This window comes from Chiloscyllium plagiosum, unplaced genomic scaffold (assembly GCF_037043375.1).
Source record: "Chiloscyllium plagiosum isolate Xiang-an unplaced genomic scaffold, Cpla_swu_hap1 HiC_scaffold_5, whole genome shotgun sequence".
Classification (NCBI taxonomy): domain Eukaryota; kingdom Metazoa; phylum Chordata; class Chondrichthyes; order Orectolobiformes; family Hemiscylliidae; genus Chiloscyllium; species Chiloscyllium plagiosum.
In genome coordinates, this window is record NW_028270143.1 from 44,525,044 (window position 1) to 44,545,977 (window position 20,934).

General features: G+C 42.0%; 1 protein-coding gene across 3 annotated transcripts in view; it reads right to left on the reverse strand.

The window, feature by feature from the left end:
* Positions 1–12,958: 12,958 nt before the first annotated feature.
* umad1 (UBAP1-MVB12-associated (UMA) domain containing 1) overlaps positions 12,959–20,934 on the reverse strand; it is an 80,653-nt gene continuing 72,677 nt past the window's right edge. For all 3 annotated transcript variants that reach the window (XM_043689887.2, XM_043689885.2, XM_043689884.2), the window contains exon 4: positions 12,959–14,985. In XM_043689887.2, coding sequence (XP_043545822.1) covers positions 14,725–14,985 — 261 coding nt within the window. In that variant the 3' untranslated portion in view covers positions 12,959–14,724. The remainder of the gene's footprint in view (positions 14,986–20,934) is intronic.

Sequence of the window (20,934 nt, forward strand, 5' to 3'; positions counted from 1 at the left end):
CTTTTTCAAAATCTGAGTCGGCAATGGATTATTTGGTTTCTACCAACAGTAGCCAATATTGCCGTTATATTTTAAGTGCTTGCTATCCAAGCTTTTCTTTCCAGTCAGTGTTGGTAGGTGGTACTTTTCTTCGTGAGATATCCTTCCCAGGCATTGCCACCTTGCTGTGGAGGAGAAGTTCGAGCATTTCTCCTAGCAGGCGGCCTATGACTGTAAGGTTGGAAGGGAGGAACCAAAGCAGAATCCAAAAGAAGTCCTCAGTAGTTGTGTCATATCAATGGTTGTGTTGGATGAAGGCTGCAGCAGTAGGGAAATCCCCAGTCAATAAAGTTACATTGTCACTAGAAGTGTATCTACCTTTTGTCAAGCACCGTGTGTCTGCTGATGTGCAACAGCATTCCTATGTTAAAAGATCTCCCGCACAAAGTGTCGAGCTAGAAGTAGTCAATTCCCCAGCACCCAACACAAGTCCTGCAGCAATAAGGGAGAGTGACGGGGACAAGTTTGTGAGGTCTGAAAGTCCCTAGCTTAGAATTGGCATATAAGACCTTCCACCCTACAAACCTCCGCATAAACCAAATCATCCGCCGACATTTCCACCACCTCCAAAAAGACCCCACCACCAGGGATATATTTCCCTCCCCACCCCTTTCCGCCTTCCGTAAAGACCGTTCCCTCCATGACTACCTGGTCAGGTCCACGCCCCCCTACGACCCACCCTCACATCCTGGCACTTTCCCCTGCCACCGCAGGAACTGTAAAACCTGTGCCCACACCTCCTCCCTCACCTCTATCCAAGGCCCTAAAGGAGCCTTCCATATCCGTCAAAATTTTACCTGCACATCTACTAATATCATTTATTGTATCCGTTGCTCCCGATGCGGTCTCCTCTACATTGGGGAGACTGGGCGCCTCCTAGCAGATCGCTTTAGGGAACATCTCCGAGACACCCGCACCAATCAACCAAACCGCCCGTGGCCCAACATTTCAACTCCCCCTCCCACTCTGCCGAGGACATAGAGGTCCTGGGCCTCCTCCACCGCCGCTCCCTCACCACCAGACGCCTGGAGGAAGAACGCCTCATCTTCTGCCTCGGAACACTTCAACCCCAGGGCATCAATGTGGACTTCAACAGCTTCCTCATTTCCCCTTCCGCCACCTCATCCTAGTTTCAAACTTCCAGTCCCCTTGACTTGTCCGGACTTGTCCGACCTGCCTAGCTCCTTTTCCACCTATCCACTCCACCCTCTCCTCCCTGACCTATCACCTTCATCTCCTCCCCCACTCACCCATTGTACTCTATGCTACTCTCTCCCCACCCCACCCTCCCCTAGCTTATCTCTCCACGCTTCAGGCTCTCTGCCTTTATTCCTGATGAAGGGCTTTTGCCCAAAACGTCGATTTTGCTGAAGCTCCTCGATGCTGCCTGAATTGCTGTGCTCTTCCAGCACCATTGATCCAGAATCTGGTTTCCAGCATCTGCAGTCATTGTTTTTACCATATAAGTAGCAGAGTCTAACTTAGTCATTTTGTCCTTGGAATAGGAATAGGAACAGGAGAGCATTTTGGCAGCTTTCTTCATAACTCAGCAGCTATCTTCAGGATGCACTCTGCTCACCTCACACAGGGAAGAGGCCAGAAAAGGTGCCCTAAAAATAATCTGTTCTGTTACCATCCTGGCTGAAAATCCACATCCCACAGGCTCATCTACCTTTGGTCTGAAAACTGAAGTTAAGTGCAATCTTACAATGTGGAATTATGAACCCTCATGGACAGTGAGCAAAACAATCATTCAGAAAGAAGAACTTCCCTTGCTTTCCATGAACTTAGACAATTCAATACTGAGACTCCTTCATGATAGCAATATTAAAGTGCAGACAAAGGGCAGCTGAAGACAGAAGGTGGTGGTTACACCTTCTTCTGGAGAAGAAAGTGTGACAGTCAACCCAGGATGCACCGAATTGTATTCACTATCAAGAACAAACTTGTCAACCAACTCTGAAGCCCCTGTTGGCAGTCATGATTGCCTCATTATCTTCCATCTACAACTTTTCAAGTACCATGCCATGAGTGCCTATGCTCCAACCCTTGATGCCACAGAGGAGTCGAAAGACGACTTTTACTCCACTCTGGACACCATTCACATCAACATCCTGAGGAAGATAAAATTATCTGCTTGGAAAAGATGCCCAAGTGTCGAATAGGGCAATTGGAATGGAAGGAGTCAGGATTTGCAACTCCAATAGGACTCTCGTGCATACCAAATATATAGACCATAAGCTGGTCATCAAAAACACAGCTCTGCCAAAAAGTCAAGTTCAAGACTTCTTGGAGACATCCATGATCAAAGCATTGGTCCATGATTGGCTACATCATTGTTCAATCCTAAGACCAAGGGATGTCCTCATTACCAAAGCAATGACTGACTCAGATGACTGCTGGATACACCACCTGCTCATTTGCTTCTTGATGTCCATCAGAAGCAGGTGAAGACAAAGAAACTGTTCAGAAAAAAGCTCAACGTTGACCGGGTTCTCCGCAAAATTCATTTTAATGCAGTCAGAAAATCTGGAGAGAGCTGAAGATAGCTGTCATTTCATGCTGTAGAGAAATGCTCTAGGAAAAAACAAGACTGGTTCGATGAGAATGATTACATCATCCAAGATCTCAACAACAAAATGAAAGCTCTCCATGCTTGACAACAGAACATCACCAGTAAAGCAAAGAGGAGAACTCGTCAAACAGTAAAGACAGAGTTACAAAGAAGAAGTCAAGAACCAATGATGGTCTGAGAAAGTGAAAAAGCTACAACTCCTTGCTAACAAGCATGACATCCAGATTTCTTCAGTGCCACCAAGAGAATGTACAGACCCAACACCCTTGGCATCAAACTGGTGCTGAGTAAAGATGGAACCCTTTTGAGAGACAGAGAAAACATCAGCCTCCAGTGGAAAGAAGACTTCAGAGAACTCCTAAACAGATTACCATCAGTGACAAGGATGTATTTGAGGAAATCCCTTACCTCCCTATCATGGATGATCTTGGACTCTTAACCAGTGTGACAGAAAGGAAAACAGCCTTCTCAGCTTATGCTCTCATCTAGTCTGCCATGACAATCCTTGACATACAAGCCGGTTGTATATTCCGTGTCTACAAAAGTCAGATTCTCAGGCTTGATAATATTACACAAAGTTCCATTTCCAACATGTGAAGATTCTCATTATGGTCTAAATCATATGGGCATGCCTCCCATGACAAGGACTGGTTTCACAGAGTAAAATGCTAATTTTAGCTCGAACAGTTGTTTGTATAATCCATGCTAGTTTCATGAAACCTGGCTGCACTGTGAGGATCAGGTGATTCCGGTGGACATTTTAAGTCAGTGGTTTTGTTCTGAGATCAAAACCATTTGAGTCTATAAAAGCCCCAGGTATTAAATTGGTTGGTAGGATTCAAAGATTACTAACTCATATTTTATATCATCGTGTTCCAGTCAACACCTCTTTAACAATAGCTTAACTGATAATCCTACAAGCATGAAAAAGAGTTATCTAGGAATGTACAATTTAAGAGAGGTAGGCCATTTGACCCCTTGAGCCTGCTCTGCTATTCAAAAAATTATGACTGATCCGTCTGTGTTTCAAATTCCACACCTATCCGTCATAATCTATGATTGCATTGCCTCACAAAAATCCATATCTATCTTCACAATATTCAAAGATCCTGCCTTCACTCAAATCAGACTGTTCGAAAATCACACAACACTCAGAGAAAAGCATTTTTCATCACAGTCCTAAAAGTGTTGTCCTTTTTAAACAACGTCCCCTAGTTTTGGACTCAGTAACATCTTTTCCACGTTCAACTTGTCAAGACCATTCAGGATCTTATACATTTCACCCATCACTCTTATGAACACCAGTGGAAACAAGCCCAATCTGTCCAACTATTCCTTCTAAGACAACCCACTTATTCCAGGGATCAATTTCATAAGTTTTCTCTGAAGGTTTACACAACTGCATACCTAGCTGCCGAAACACTTGAAAACAATTTTTTTGATTGTAAAATACTTTGGGACTTCTTTAGAATGTGAAATTATATAAATGTAGGTTAATTATTTGCAATGAGCCCTTTATCCACCGTAAAAGCCCGAAACTAAATTAGTTTGTAGTTTTTAAAGGAGAAACTGATGTTAAGAGATTCTGGATTCCATAGCTTTTATCACACGCAATATTCTCCAATATCATACAGGAAGCACCTGGCCTTCATTCACCACTAATATAAGATCACTATGCAGGAAGAAAGTGAATTCTGTGTCATTTTCCCCAAACATATTTATCAAACAATTGTCAAAGAAGCAATGAAACTTTTTTTTCCCCACAGTATTATGTGGAACATTAGCCAGAACTTTCAGCTTCAGCAGAGGAGTAAAGTGATCAATATCAGATTGGTTCCAGATATATGTAGCTAGATTTTCCTTGCTGTTTAGTTGACATTTTTGATGGGACAATCTTCGTGCTAATGGATCTTTTTATCAAAGCAGATTGTTGTATAAAGATTAGCAAATGTGATATTGCCAAGACAGATTTTTAATCGGTAAGGGAGTCAGAGGTTATGGGGAAAAGGCAGGAAAGTGAAGTTGAGGATTATCAGATCAGGATTAGTGGTGCTGGAAGAGCACAGCAGTTCAGGCAGCATCCAAGGAGCAGCGAAATCGACGTTTCGGGCAAAAGCCCTTCATCAGGAATAAAGGCAGAGAGCCTGAAGCATGGAGAGATAAGCTAGAGGAGGACGGGGGTGGGGAGAAAGTAGCATAGAGTACAATAGGTGAGTGAGGGAGGGGATGAAGGTGTAGGTCAGGGAGGAGAGGGTGGAGTGGATAGGTGGAAAAGGAGATAGGCAGGTAGGACAAGTCCGGACAAGTCATGGGGACAGTGCTGAGCTGGAAGTTTGGAACTAGGGTGAGGTGGGGGAAGGGGAAATGAGGAAACAGTTGAAGTCCACATTGATGCCCTGGGGTTGAAGTGTTCCGAGGCGGAAGATGAGGCGTTTTTGCTCCAGACGAGATGCGTTGGAGGGCATCTTTAACCAAGTGGGAAGGGAAATTGCGGTCTCTAAAGAAGGAGGCCATCTGGTGTGTTCTGTGGTGGAACTGGTCCTCCTGGGAGCAGATACGGCGGAGGTGGAGGAATTGGGAATGTGGAATGGCATTTTTGCAAGAGGTAGGGTGGGAAGAGGTGTAATCCAGGTAGCTGTGGGAGTGGGAATCGGTGGGTTTGTAAAAAATGTCAGTGTCAAATCGGTCGTCGTTAATGGTGATGGAGAGGTCCAGGAAGGGGAGGTGTCAGAGATGGTCCAGGTAAATTTAAGGTCAGGGTGGAATGTGTTGGTAAAGTTGATGAATTGCTCAACGTCTTCGCGGGAGCATGAGGTGGCGCCAATGCAGTCATCCATGTAGCGGAGGAAGAGGTGGGGAGTGGTGCCGGTGTAATTACGGAAGATCAACTGTTCTACGTAGCCAACAAAGAGACAGGCATAGCTTGGGTCCATACGTGTGTCCATGGCTACCCCTTTGGTCTGGAGGAAGTGGGAGGATTCGAAGGAGAAATTGTTAAGGGTGAGGACCAGTTCGGCCAAACGAATGAGTGTGTCGGTGGAAGGGTACTGTTGGGGAAGTCTGGAGAGGAAAAATCGGAGGGCTTGGAGGCCCTTGTCATGGCGGATGGAGGTGTAGAGGGATTGGATATCTATGGTGAAGATGAGACGTTGGGGGCCGGGGAAACGGAAGTCTTGGAGGAGGTGGAGGGCGTGGGTGGTGTCTCGAATGTATGTGGGGAATTCCTGGACTGGGGGGATAGGACAGTGTCGAGGTAGAGATGAGTTCAGTGGGACAGGAGCATGCTGAGATAATGGGTCAGCCAGGGTGGTCAGGCTTGTGGATCTTGGGAAGGAGGTAGAACCGGGCAGTGCGGGGTTCCCGGACTATGAGGTTGGAAGCTGTGGGTGGGAGAACTCCTGAGGTGATGTATGGTCTGGGAGATGATGGTTTGGTGATGGGGGGTGGGGTCATGGTCGAGGGGGCAGTAGGAAGAGGTGTCCTCGAGTTGGTGTTTGGCTTGAGCGGTGTAGAGGTTAGTGCGCCAGACTACCTCTGCGCCCCCTTTATCTGCTGGCTTGATGGTGAGGTTGGGATTGGAGGGCTGCGCGTTGTAAGGTTGAGAGGTTGGAGTGGGGGAGGGCGGTAGACAGGTTGAGGCGGTTAATGTCCCGGCGGCAGTTGGAAATGAAGAGGTCGAGCGCAGGTAATAGGCCAGCACGGGGTGTCCAGGTGGATGCAGTGTGTTGGAGGTGGGCAAAGGGGTCCTCGGAAGGTGGGCGGGAATCCTGATTGTGAAAGCAAGCTCGGAGGTAGAAGCGACGGAAGAATTGTTCGACGTCACAGCATGTATTAAATGCATTGATGCGTGGACGGAGGGGGATGAAGGTGAGTCCTTTGCTGAGGACTGATCGTTCGTCCTCAGTGAGGGAGAGGTCTGGAGGGATGGTGAAAACTCGGCAGGGCTGGGATCTGGTGTGGGTGTGGATGTGGAGCTGGGAATGAGGGCGGAACCTGTAACTGGAGTGGGTGTGATGGTGGGGGGAATGGGGTGGAGCCATGAGCAGGGTAGTGTTCCCCTGGGGGTTCTGGGGGGGGGGTGGGGATAGTGACAGTGGGGTCTGTGGGGGGCGTGTCAGCAGAATGCAGGTGAGTGGCGCTGGTGGGGGCTGAAGTGGTGGTGACCACGGCAGTAGGGGTGGAGAAAGTCACTGAGCGTGTGGCATCAGCGATGATGTGAGGGGCAGAAGTGATGTCACGTGTGATGCATGAGGAATTGTGAGGGGTGGCAGTGGTTGTGTCTGTGATGGGGGCGGAAGTGACATCATCAATCAGCGTGGGGGGGGATGACCTCATTGAATGACACAGCAGACTTAATAGCTGAAGGGCCAACATCTTATGGACTCATTGATGTTAAATAATTCAAGTTATAGAGTTGTGGAAGAGGGGAGCACACACTTGAGTTATGATCATGCATTCATGAAACTTCAGAAAGATGATGGTAGGAGATAATTGGATAGTAGAAGAGAACAGAAGAGTTAAGGATAGATTTTTCAAAGACAAGAAACCTCACGGTCCATGTCCAAAAACTAAAATCTAACCCTAGAAGTTGACTTGCTGCCAAATTACTGTGTGTTTGGTCACCAGATGATTTCCTATGGTAAACTGCCTGTTTACTATTATTCCACTTACTTAAATTTAGCCAAGAGAGGCTTTTTTTTGAGAGAGACTAGCAAATCTGGGTGGACTGTTCAAATTTCACCATTTAAGGGCACCTACATTTCTGCTTTTATTTCCTACAGCTGGTACTATTTAATTTCATATGTGTGCAACTCTTAAGTAGGAACAAATTATTAATTGACTCCTTGTTCTTTTTAAGAAAAAGTTCTCAGTTCAACTATTTCAAATTCTTAAACTGAAAGACCATTTTTGTACTGAGAATAAATTAAGATCATGAGCTCATTGATTCTATTATCCAAACCCTGACACCATCCTAGTCATATGAATGGAAGATTCACAACTTGGAAATGACAACAGATGGCAATTAACAAGGTACTGTATCCCAGAGTATGGCGTCATATCATAAAGTATGGTCCTATTAATGATTTATCCAAGGTAAAGATTTTACCTTCTTTGCATAACTACTACCAGAGTGTCTTAATGATTACAAACAATAATTAAATAAGTATTCTCCTTAAGTTGCATACATCTGAAATTGCTGATAAAAGCAAATCAGGATGAACTGGTTTTGAATTCACCAACAGTTCTCAAAACAACTTTTTCCAAACCACTAAAACTAGAAAATATAAGTTTAAGAAATTTCCTGAGCTAAAGGTATTGGATTACTAAAACTAAGGATTGCATATAGATTTAGAGTTTCAAATTGGACAGCTCTGTTCTAAATTAGTTCCTGAGCATAAGCCCAATAATTGTTTACAGCTGGTGACAATTCTATAGTAGTACTGCATATTGTTCTATGGTCTGTACCACTGGATTCATTACATGAGTGTATTTTTAGCACCCAAATGCAATATCTTAAATTTAGCATCAAATTTAATTTAGCATTCTTCTTCTTAAATGTTGTCAATTAAATACATAATGATCCCTGTCAGTTGTGAGCAGACCTGCTTTTTATCCACCATTGTTTTGAAATGCTTTTATACAGAACATTGTGATTTTCTGTTAAGTCAAGTTGCGTCATTAAAGATTTCAGTTTTTTACACTATCCTTCCATTCTGTAGTGCATTTTCTTATCATCTTTGGATCTGCAACTGGAACATGAGTTCTTATTAAATTTGTTGGACAGATTTTGACTTGTGAAATGTTTGGATGGAAATATACCAGAGCAGTAAGATTGATTTGGATGAAAACTTTGTTGCATTCCTGCTTTCCTCTTCAGTTGCTGGTAGTTTTCCATTTCCAATTTCATATTGTCTAACATCATCATTCTCTTTCTCCTGCTTGGTCTACAATCTTCTTCAGCAGGTTCTCATGCCCTAGAACCTGGCCAATCCAACCTTGTTGCCTTTTCTTGATGTTCACTGATGGTCTTTCCACCTTCCCCGTTTTAGAACTTATTCATGACTCTTGTTCTTTTCAGCTGACCTGCTTCATCCAAATGATGGACATTCTAAGTATAACAAACAACAGTAGAGAGAAACAGAAGTAACTTTTCAGGTCGATGACCTTTCATTACAGGTCCAAATCACATCCTTCCTATTTTCTTAAAACTTCCATTCATTTGTATGTTAAGCAATTCCTTATGTTTGGACAATGTGTTCTCTGCCTATGCTGCTGGAGCAATTACTTATTTGTGCCAGTAACCATCGTCTGACAGATGCTTCCCTGGTAATAAGATGATGACACATCTTGAGCCGATAACCAAATAACTGCACCTCTACATTTCCTCCATTACTTATTTCCATTCTGATAATTCTTGTTTTTGTATATTAATTTTCATCCTGCTCGATTTCACCACTTAATGTTTGGAGAATTTAACAGAACAAATGAAGGAGTTGATGAGCTGCCAGTTGCAAAAGGACACCTATGAAGTGTGTCCATTTCAAACTAGCAAATCAGGAGACAAGGCTCCCAAGGGAAATGTTGAGGGAAGCAATCCTGTCTCAAACGTAAGATGGTTCAAAAAAAAACTTACATTGTGATTATTTTTCTGTAGCTCTGACATCTACCACTTGAGGATTTGTCTGTGGTGCAACCTCCACTCAAGCAGTAAAAATGGATTCAGATCCTCAGTTAAGGAATGTGAATTCGCATTAAATAATTCAGCTTCAGTTCGAGTCCAGTGGGCAGCTCAGCCACATGGTTAACAGATATTGTGGGAGTGCAAAAAAAACAGTGAATAGACTGCTATGATTTTAACTGCCATACCCTAATTTTTCTAGTGACTGGAAATTCCCCTCAAGAGTTGAAATATTGCATTTTAGTTGATACTTCAAAAGTGCATTACTTGTGACTAACCATCAGTTTGAAAAACTATACATTTGCCTCTCTAATGCTGATAATAACCTGATTGTTAATTTGCCACTTGTTAATTTGATTACACAATGCTTCTTTCATAATACTTGCAGCTAGCTAGACTGTCAGCTTTTTAACAGTAATTTATAGTAGTGAGCACCTGAAACAGCATGGCAGTCCATTAAATAGTTCTGGGTCTTTTCTGAATACCTTATCTCATCATTCGAACAGATGGAAGAATCCTGACCAAGACACATGGGCTGAATAGGTGCTGCGCAAGGTCAGGAAGGAGTCATCATATCCGGAATGAGACAAAGTTCAGTTAGGTACATAATCTAGGCAATCGGAGACAGTGTGGGAATAGAACTGGATCAATTGAAGCACAGCATTGGGGGCTCAGCACAAAAGAGAGCGTGACAACACAGGAAATCCATAACTTGGTTGGTAATAGCTACTAATCTGACTGACTATCTCTTATAGGTTACTTTCAGATTGAAGGTAAGTAGGGGAAATATTTACAGGTTACAAACTAAAAGACCAGTAGGAAATATTAAAAAAATCAAGTAAGAACTAAGTAAATACTATACAGATGCAGAGCGAGGCAATGCGTTGTACGTGCATGATGTGGGAGCTGGTGGACCCAACTGTGGTTCTTCATGACCTCTTCTGTAACAAGTGTTGGTTGCTTGCTTGAGGAACTCTGACTTAATTGATGAACTGGAGTCTAAGCTTCAAACACTGACAAGAGGGAGAACCTGGATGCTGTTTTTCAGAGGCAGTTACATGCCTTAGTTTAACTACCTCAAATTCAGTCAATGGTCAAGGGCAAGAGTGTGTGACTATAAGCAAAACAGATAGTGGAATCCAGGAGGTAATGCTGAAGGAGCCTCAGCTTTTGAAATTCTTGCTCCTTGTGCGCTAGGGACGATTAGCAAACTTACCATAGCATCACGTTATAGAGTGCAATTCAAGACATGGGGAGAAAAGAGAAATGTAGTGGTAATCGGGGATAGTATGACTAGGGAAATAGAACTGGTATCCAGGTTCATGATATCTCATCTGGGCTGCAGAGGAACTTGGAATAGGAGGGGAAAGATCTAGTTGTCCACTTAGGTACATGATATAGGCAGAAAAGGGAAAGAGGTTCTGCTGAGGGAATATGAGTAGCTAGGAGCTAAATTAAAAACCAGAACCAAAAAGGTAACAATTTCTGGATTCCTATCTGAGTCACAAGCTAACTGACACAGGGTCAACAAGATTAAAGAGGTAAAGTGTGTGGTTCAAAGATTGGTGTGGGAGAAATGGCACCAGTACTGGGGAAGGAGGGATGGGACAGGCTCCACCTGAATTATGCTGGGACCAGACTCCTGGTAAATCTCAGAACTAGGGCTGTGGATATGGCTTTAAAACTAAATAGTTGGGTTCCTTTGAATGGAACATTATTGAAAACATTTAAAAAGGGGGGATGGGGGGTTAACAGAGGTTATCAAAGTTTCCAGAACAAGCAATAGAACACAGTATGGAAAAGCTCAAGAATCTAATTGCAGGCACAAGAGGTATGGGGACAACAAGAGAAGAGGCCAGTCAACACACTTATGAGGCTGTTGTACCTGAATGCATTCAGTATCCAAAACAAGATAAATGAGCTTAGAGTGTAAATTGAAATTGTCAGGTACGAAGTTGTGGGTATCACAGAGATGTGGCTGCAAGGGGATCAGGGCTGGGAACTAAATATCCAAGGATATGCATCCTATCAAAAGGACAAGCAAATGAGCAGTGGGGGAGGGGGGGGGGGGGGGGGGGAGGGTTACCTTGTTAGTAAATTAAACTAAATCAATAGCAAGAACTCGTAAGACATAGAAATCTTTGTTGGAGGAGTTGAGGAACTGCAAAGGGAAAAAGACCCCGATGGGAGTTATAAATGGGACTCCTAGCAATAGTCATGATGTAAATCAGAAGATAGAAAAGGAATGTAAGAAAGGCATTATTATAAATAATCATAGGGGACTTCAATATGCAGGTAGACTGGAAAAATCAGGTTGGTAGCAGATCCTAAGGGAAGGAATTTGTGGAATATTTACAAGATTTCTTTGGAGCAGCTTGTGGTAGACCTCACTAGGTAACAGGTAATCCTGGATTTGGTGCGGTGTAATGAGGCAAACCTGATTAGGGAGCTTAAAGTTAGGGAACCCCTAGGAGGCAGTGACCATAACATGATATAATTCAGCCTGCAGTTTGAGGGGAAGAAGCTGGAATCAGAAGTATGTATGCATTTATCTTTACTCAACTGTAAAAGACATGAGGGAGGAGCTGGCCAAAGATGATTGGAAAGGAAGACTAGTAGGGAAGACAGCAGAGCAGCAATGGCAGGAGTTTCTGGGGGTAATTCAGGAAGCATGGCAGAGCATTCCCAAGGAGGAAGAATGCACTAAAGGGAGGATAAGGCAACCATGGTTGTCAAGGGAAGCAAATAAAATCAGAACCTGCCAGATACATTGAATTACTTAAGTGGATGACCCACCCTGGGGAAGGGCAAAGATTGGCTGATTGTCTTTTGTCACACTTTGGTTCAACTCAAAAGTAGATGGGTTAGATTGGGAGCTGCATGAGATTTTTCTTTAAACAGTGTTGATAGTATGCAGATTTAAAGATTGTGAAGAATTTGAAGATTTGGAATATTTGAATGTTTTGTGGGTTAAACAAGGTTCATGAATGAGGTGAAAAGTTTAATGTGTGTTGTAAGCCACCTACTGTTTACAGAAAAATCAAGTGACTTTGTAGATAACAGCCAAGCCAAGCTTTCAAGGAGATAAAACTATCTTTAATTTAAACTCTCAAGTTTAACTTGCGAAAACCTGGCATGGGAAAGTTGTGCTCAAGGGCCCATTTTCATGCGATAAGACCTCTATGAGTCTTGAAGGGCTTTATTGCCTAAATGACCAGAAAACATGCTTGTGAAAAGACAAGGGAGCCTCTATTCAAGAAGTTGCCTTTCAACCCTTTGGGGACATAGAATTCTGTTTGACATACCTATAGAGTCGATCAAGAAAACACCCTGACTGGCAAGCCTTTTCTCAGAAGACGTTCAATGGAACCTGATAGAATTTCCAAATACCAGTAGTTCTGACCTTGTAAAACCTAAGAGGTGTTCTGTGACCAATTCCCAAAAACTCAAATACAGGTAGACTATATTCAGAACTGAAGTGCCATCAGTTTGTGGCTGTCTGCAATTCTAATTCTTCAACATAAAATTTGGTGGCCTTGAGAAGTCATCACTCTCCACCTTTGTTCAAAAGGGGATATAGTTTTATTTCTGGATTACTGTTGTTATTAACCTTAAAAATAAACTTTGTTCAAATTAAATAGATTGTTTTGAGTTCATTAAAGAAGCCTGGTGAATGTTTCTTTTATTATGGATAGTAGTACAAAAAGGAAAAAGAATGACCATTTCCATAATTGAATCAACACATTTATAATAATGGTGCAATTGCTGCATTCCACTCATCACAGGTATGACAAATCACCTTTTAACAACTCACCTGATCCCAACATAACTGTTTCTGGGAAGCAAGATTTAGCACTTAGAATTTAAACCAGAAAGTTTAAATTTGAATATTTCATTCAAATGCAAAATCATGCACAGAAAGCAAAATAAAGGAGAACAGGGAAAAAAAGATGTGTGAGAGAGAGAGAGAGAGAGAGAGAGAGAGTGAGAGCGAAAGAGAGAATGAAATTAAAACGACTTTATTATTTTGCAAGCTAAATTAAGAATAAAAATCAGAAGGTACAGATGTATAAACTTGCAGAAGTTAACTTTCAATGCCAGAGATTATTGCTTACATATCAATGGCCAAGTCCTAACATTTTTGGCACATTTACAGTACACAGTACAGTAGATACTACTATATACAGTGTGGGTAATAAGCCACGTACTGCTGGTAGTCTCACTATTATTCTTACCACAAAATACCAGCCAACAAAAACAGCATTTGAGAGTAACAGTAGGGCACAGTACAACTAAGACAATTTCACATCACAGGGTCTTTCCAATACAGAATCTGTGGAAGTATTTCTCATTCTTAAAATTTATTTCATGACTATAATAATAACTGCAATTTTTCATGTGGAAACTATTAGAGATTCTCTCGCATTAGAGAGCCATATAAAACAATTAACATGACACGTAAAAAGGTAAAAGCAATCCATGCAGTAAATAGGGTACTTTATTATGACACCAAAGTCTCAATTGAGACATTTAGATCCATTGCCATGTAATATTGTTATGAAGCAAATTCCATTGTTTGATATTAGTTTTCAATGCTCAAAAGAAAATGAACATTCAGAAAACAAAAATTATCATTGTTATAATGGTCTATTCAGATAGACCTGCATTTTGTATAATATTTCTACATCCCAGAATGGAATTATTTAGGGTCTATTATTTACCCGCTAGATCCTACCAACTATAAATATGAACGACTCAATAATCACATGAAATGTTGCTGAAGTCATGAATAAGAATTCTCATAGCACAATCTGGGTATTTAATAACATGTGCCAAAGATACAAATAGTTATTAATGTTTAATCCCTTTCTGTCTCACAATACTATCACATAACACTCCAGAAGACAAAGAGAGAATGGTTTAGGCCAGACACTGATATGAACACCTACAGATTACAAGTTTTATTTTGAAAATGTTTTAGAATCAGACCTTTCTAACATCATGTTTCTTGCTGGACATCAAAATCTCTGACAAAATGGACAGGTATGCAATGGCAAGGGTCAGCACTGGAAAACTTGATCCTGATGTGGTAGGTATGATATCAGTATAACTGCCAGGGTAGCTTCCCACTTTGTATTGTACATCTTTATTTAGAAATGTATTTATTTAAAAAGAAAATAGGTGTCCTCCTTCTATCTTTCCCAAGCTTGCTAACTATAAAAGTCATTGGGACTCTATCATCTCTTCAAGAAGAATGATGCTCTTAATTGAGGCAAGAGTGATTCAAACAAACAATCTTCTGGCTGAGATTCACCATTATTAATACAATATTAGCAACTCAATTGTTGTAGGAAGCTATTAATTAAATCAATTGACATGAGATTGCAATGCTTAGAATGGCTGGTAATTTTATACAGTGAGCATGCAACGTTTAGGAATCAGAAAGTACAGAGTTTTCAAGAGTAAAATCATACCAGAAGTTTGCTACAGTTTCGTTCATATTCTTTGGTAGATGCAAGGTGTCTGGGAAATCGTGAAAACTGGCCTGTAATGTCAGAATATGAGGGGCTAAAGTAAATGGTACATCACTGAGAAGCTCTGCAGTTACAGGAAACCTTTCTATCGTTTGTTTTATCTGCTGAGCAGTCCATGTTCCATCTGTTCGTACTGGATATAAATTTGTTGACTGTCCCTAAGAGAAAGAAAAATAATTACACGTTTGTAATAAAGTTCATAAACAGTTCTCAAACATTCCTATCTATGGACCCAAACTGACAAGACAGTGAAATTCAATGTATTGCCGAAATTAAGCCATGATTCTTTCAATCAACTTAACAGCATAATAGTTTTTTCTGAGGTAACTCTCCTTTGGGCATTTCATTCAATAGAAGGACAGATTGGACAAGTGTTTCATGAAATTTGCTGTCTAAAAGGGGGAAATCATGTTTGACTAACCTGCTGCAAGCTTTTCAAGAGGTAACAAAGTTATGAGAATAACACTGTTGATGGACTTTTTAGAGATTTGATGCTATAACAACAGTTAGGAGAGAAAAGTTATAGTTCATATAACAAAATGGACAATAGCAAAGTGAATACAAAACTAAGTAAAAAGAAGCAAAGAACACTGGTCAATAGACATTTTTTCAGGCTGGGAAGAAGTTTGTAGCGTGTGTCCCCAAAAGTCAGTATTGGGACCCTTGTTTTTCCTGATGGTGTGCCGGTAAAGTTTGTGAATAATCCAAAACTTCAAAGCATTGTAAGCTGTGAGGACAGTATATAACTCCAAAAAGAACAATGACAAATTGGCAAGGTGTGCAGATGAGTAACAGATGAAGTTCAATGCAGAGAGGTGCGAGGTATTTCAGTCAGAAGAATAAGAACTGATAATGCAAGTAAGAGTATAACACTTCATGAGCAGAGGGACCTTGGTGCAGAAAGGCAAAGGTCACTGAATGTGATAAGGAAAGAGAACAGTTAATAAAACATGCAGTATCCTAAGCTTTAATAATTGGAACATTGAGTAAGAGCAAGGAGGTTATGCTGAACTTCTATAAGGACAGTTAGGCCTCAACTAAATTATCATGTACAATTCTGGCTGTTACTCTATCGGAAGGATGTGAACTTATTGGAAAGATCTTAATGAATACTTTGCTTCAGTATTCACTACTGAGAAGGACCTTGACATTTCTAATGACAGCTCAAAACAGACTGATATGCTTGAACAGGTTGAGGTTAAGAAGGAGGATGTGCTGAAAATTTTGAAAACCATAAGGATTGATAAATCCCCTGGGTCAGACAGGATATACCCTAGGTTACTACAGGAAGTGAGGGAAGAGATTGCTGCACCTTTGGCGATGATATTTGCACTCTCACTGTCCATTGGAGTAGTGCCAAATGATTGGAGGGTGGGAAACGTTGTTCCCTTCTTCAAGAAAGCGAATAGGGATAATCCTGAAAATTACACAGTCTAACAGTTCAAAATTTGTCTCTGCCGCTTCCGGTTGTCAGTTCCAGCTGTCTGCTGCAGTGGCCGTTATATTGGGTCCAGGTCGGTGTGTTTGTTGATAGAATCTGTGGATGAGTGCCATGCCTCTAGGAATTCCCTGGCTGTTCTCTGTTTGGCTTGTCCTATAATAATAGGGTTGTCCCAGTTGAACTCATGTTGCTTGTCATCCACGTGTGTGGCTACTAAGGATAGCTGGTCGTGTTGTTTCGCGGCTGGTTGGTGTTCATGGATACGGATCATTAGCTGTCTTCCTGTCTGATGTAGTGTTTTGTGCAGTCCTTGCATAGGAATTTGTACACTACGTTGGTTTTGCTCATGCTGGGTATCGGGTCCTTTGTCCTGGTGAGTTGTTGTCTGAGAGTGGCTGTTGGTTTGTGTGCTGTTATGAGTCGTAGTGGTCGTAGTAGTCTGGCTGTCGGTTCAGAAATGTTCTTGATGTATGGTAACGAGGCTAGTCTGGTGGGTTGTGGCATGTTCTCATTCCGTTGTCTTTCCCTTAGGCATCTGTTGATCAAATTGCGGGGGTATCCGTTTTTGGCGAATACATTGTAGAGGTGTTCTTCTTCCTCTTTTTGCAGTTCTGGTGTGCTGCAGTGTGTTGTGACCCTTTTGAACAGTGTCTTGATGCAACTTCTTTTGTGTGTTGGGGTGGTTGCTCTCGTAGTTAAGGACTTGGTCTGTGTGCGTGGTCTTTCCTGTATACCTTTGTGGTGAATTCTCTGTTCAGTATTCTCTGTGCCATCACGTCTAGGAATGGGAGTTGGTTGTCCTTTTCTTCCTCTCGAGTGAATCGGATTCCTGTGAGTGTAGCGTTGATGATCCGGTGTGTGTTTTCTATTTCTGTGTTTTCTATTTCTGTGTTTTTAATGATTACAAAGGTGTCATCTACATACCTGACCCAGAGTTTGGGTTGAATGTGTGTTAAGACTGTTTGTTCTAATCTTTGCATTACCGCTTCTGCTGAGTCCAGAGATGGGTGAGCCCATGGGTGTGCCATTGATTTGTTCATATATTTGGTTATTGAATATGAAGTGTGTTGTGAGGCACAGGTCCAGTAGTTTGAGTATGCAGTCTTTGTTGATTGGTTCCCAGTCTTGTCTGTCCTGTACGTCCAGCAGGTCGGCTATTGTTTCTCTGGCTAGGGTTTTGTCGATAGAGGTGAACAGTGCTGATACATCGAATGAGACCATAGTTTCTTCCTTGTCTATATGTATATTTCTGATGATGTCCAAGAATTCCTGTATTGACTGTATAGAGTGTGTCTGGATACACTGATCAGGTATTTCAGTTTCTGTTGTAGTTCTTTAGCCAATTTGTGAGATGGTGTCCCTGGTAGTGATACGATGGGTGTGAGTGGGATGTCTGGTTTGTGCACTTTAGGTAGTCCACAGAATCTGGGGGTGGTGTTGCTTTCAGGTTTCATTCTCTGTCGGTCAAACCTGGTTACCTGTACGCTTTTTTGCAGGTTCCTCAGTGTGTTGTTTATCCTATTGGTGAGCTGTGGGGTGGGGTCAAACGCTCTCTTTTGGTAGGTGTTGGTATTTGCAAGTAGTTGTTGCACTTTCTAGATGTACTCTGCTTTGTCCAGGATGACTGTCATTCTGCCTTTGTCTGCTGGTAGTGTGATTATGTTCTTATCATTTCTTAGTGTTTTTAGTGCTTCCCTCTCCTTGGTGTTGAGGTTGCATGTTTGTCTTTTCCTTGTTATCAGGGGTACGATACTTTGTCTCACTGCTTGTTGTGTCTCTTCTGTCAGTCCATTGTTTGTGCATTCTAGTGCTGCTAGGAAGTCTGCTGTCTTGGCGTCCCTATGGTAATAGTGGAGTCCCTTGGCCAGCATTGTTCCTTCCGTATCTGTGAGCTGTCTGTGGGAGAGGTTTCTAACCCAGGTATGTGTTGTGGTGTCCTCTCTGTTGTGTGTTAGTTTGGCCATTTTTTATTTTAGTGCTGTTTTTTTACGGTGTGTGGTCCTGTTCTGTCCTATGGTGACATTCAATTCAACCCAAACTCTGGGTCAGATATGTAGATGACACCTTTGTAATCATTGGGTCGGGTGCTGGCAGGTGGGACTAGTTTGGGTTGGAATATCTGGTCGTTCTGGACTGGTTGGACCGAAGGGTCTGTTTCCATGCTGTACATCTCTATGACTCTATAACACAGAGCACAAAAATACTCTGTATCTCATTACACAGTTTTTCTCCACTTAGGTAATAGTCTACTTTTGAATTCTTCCTGCCAAAATGAACAACTTCACATTTTGCCATTAGATACTTCATCTGCCAGAAGTTTGCCCACTTATTCATATCTATATCCATCTGAAACCTCATGTCATATTCACAATGTACTTATCTACACACTTGATTTCACTTGCAAATTTAGCTTTTATCTTAAGCTCCCCAAATCTATGACATTGATGTAAATTGTAAAATTTTGAGGCCCCAAAGTTGGCTCCTGCAGAACTTCACTTGTCACATCTTGGAATCAAGCAAAACCTACTTACTCTGTTTTCAACCAGGCAATCTTCTATCCACATGTTACTCACAACACCATGAGCTTTTATTTTCCCCAACATCCTTTAATGTGGCAGCTTGTCAAAGGTCTTCTGCACAACAAGAATACCATTGTCTACAGGCTCCCCTATTTGCACAGCACAATACTCCTTCAAATAACTCCAACAAATTGGTTGAAAGTGATTTCACTTTGATAAAACCATGCTGACTCTTTCCAATCACTGAGATTTTTTAAGTGCTCAGTTGTAATTTCTTTAATGATCCATTCTAATAACTTCGTCATAACAGATGTCGGCACGGTGGCACAGTGGTTAGCACTGCTGCCTCACAGCGCCAGAGACCCGGGTTCAATTCCCGACTCAGGCGACTGACTGTGTGGAGTTTGCACATTCTCCCCGTGTCTGCGTGGGTTTCCTCCGGATGCTCCGGTTTCCTCCCACAGTCCAAAGATGTGCGGGTCAGGTGAATTGGCCATACTAAATTGCCCGTAGTGTTAGGTTAAAGGGGTAAATGTAGGGGTATGGGTGGGTTGCGCTTCGGCAGGTCGGTGTGGACCTGTTGGGCCGAAGGGCCTGTTTCCACACTAAGTAATCTAATCTAATCTAAAAAAAATGTCAAGTTAACGATTTTGTACTTGTGTTTTCTGCCTCCCTCCCATCTTGAATAGAGGGACTCTATTTGTTACTTTCGAGGCCTTTTGGAACATTTCCTGAACAAATGGAATATTGGAAAATTAAACACCAACATCATCACTTTAGACCGGAGGACAAAATCCAACTGAATTTGTTTAAAACCACTTCCTTTGAATTTGTAACTTCACTAAATGCCTCTCTTGCTTCTGCTTTTTGAGATACAGCTAATAATGGATTTTTTTTTAATATTCTTTATAGTGAAGACAAGTAAAATATTTGTTAATTTCATATACTATTTCCTAATTAAATGCTATTGACTCCCCAATCTCATTCTTTAGAAGGCCAATCTCATTCTTTAGAAGGCCAACACTCACTTAGAAGTCTCAGCCTGTTCTGCCTCTCCTTATAGCTCAAACCCTCCCATCTCAGTAACAATCTCTACAGCAGCACAAATAGAATTGCACACAGTACTCCAAATGTGGCCATATGAATATTGCAACATCCATAACATGTCATCCCAACTCCAATACTCAATGCTCTGACTGATAAAGGCAAGCATGCCAAATAACTTCTTAACCACCCTGTCCACCCATGATGAAACTTTCAAGGATCTATGTATCTGCACTCCTAGGTCTCTGTATTTGAAAAGACTCCCCAGGACCCTACTATTGACAGTGCAAGTCCTGCCCTGGGTTGTCTTACCAAAATGCAACACCTCACAATCGTCTAAACTAAATTCCATCTGCCATTGCTCAGCCCACTGGCCTAATTGATCAAGATCCAGTTGTATAACCTTCCTCACTGTCATCCACAAACTTACTAACCATGCCTCCCACATAGTCACCCAATCGATTATATAAATCACAAAATTGTGGACCCAGCACTGATCCCAGCAGCACACTGCTGGTCACAGGCCTCCAGTCTGGACAACAACATTCTACCACCACCCTCTGTCTTCTACAGTCAAGCCAACTTTGAATCCAACTGGCTAACTCTCCCTGATCCCATGCGATCTAAACTTATTAGCCAGTCTACCATGTGGAACCGAGTCGAATGCCTTGCTAATGTCCATGTAGATAATGTGTACCACACCACCTCTTTCTACCTTCTTGGTCACCGCATCAACGAAAACAAATTTACGAGACACAATTTCCAATGCACAAAGCATTGCTGACCATTCCTAAATCAGTCCTCGCATTTTGAAATGCAGGTAGATCCTGTCGCTCAGAATCCGTTCAACAAATTATTCACAAGTGATGTCAGGCTGATTGGTCTGTAGTTCCCTGGCTTTTTCTTGCACCCTTTCTTGAAAGATGGTACCACATAAGCCACCCTTCAGTCCATTGGCACCTCACCTATGGCTGTTGATTGATATCAATGTCTATGCTAGGGACCCCGCTATTTCATTCCCAGTTTCCTAAATGTCCTGGGATACACTTGGTCAAGTCCAAGGGATTTATCTACCTTTATGTGCTTTTAGACCGCCAGCATCA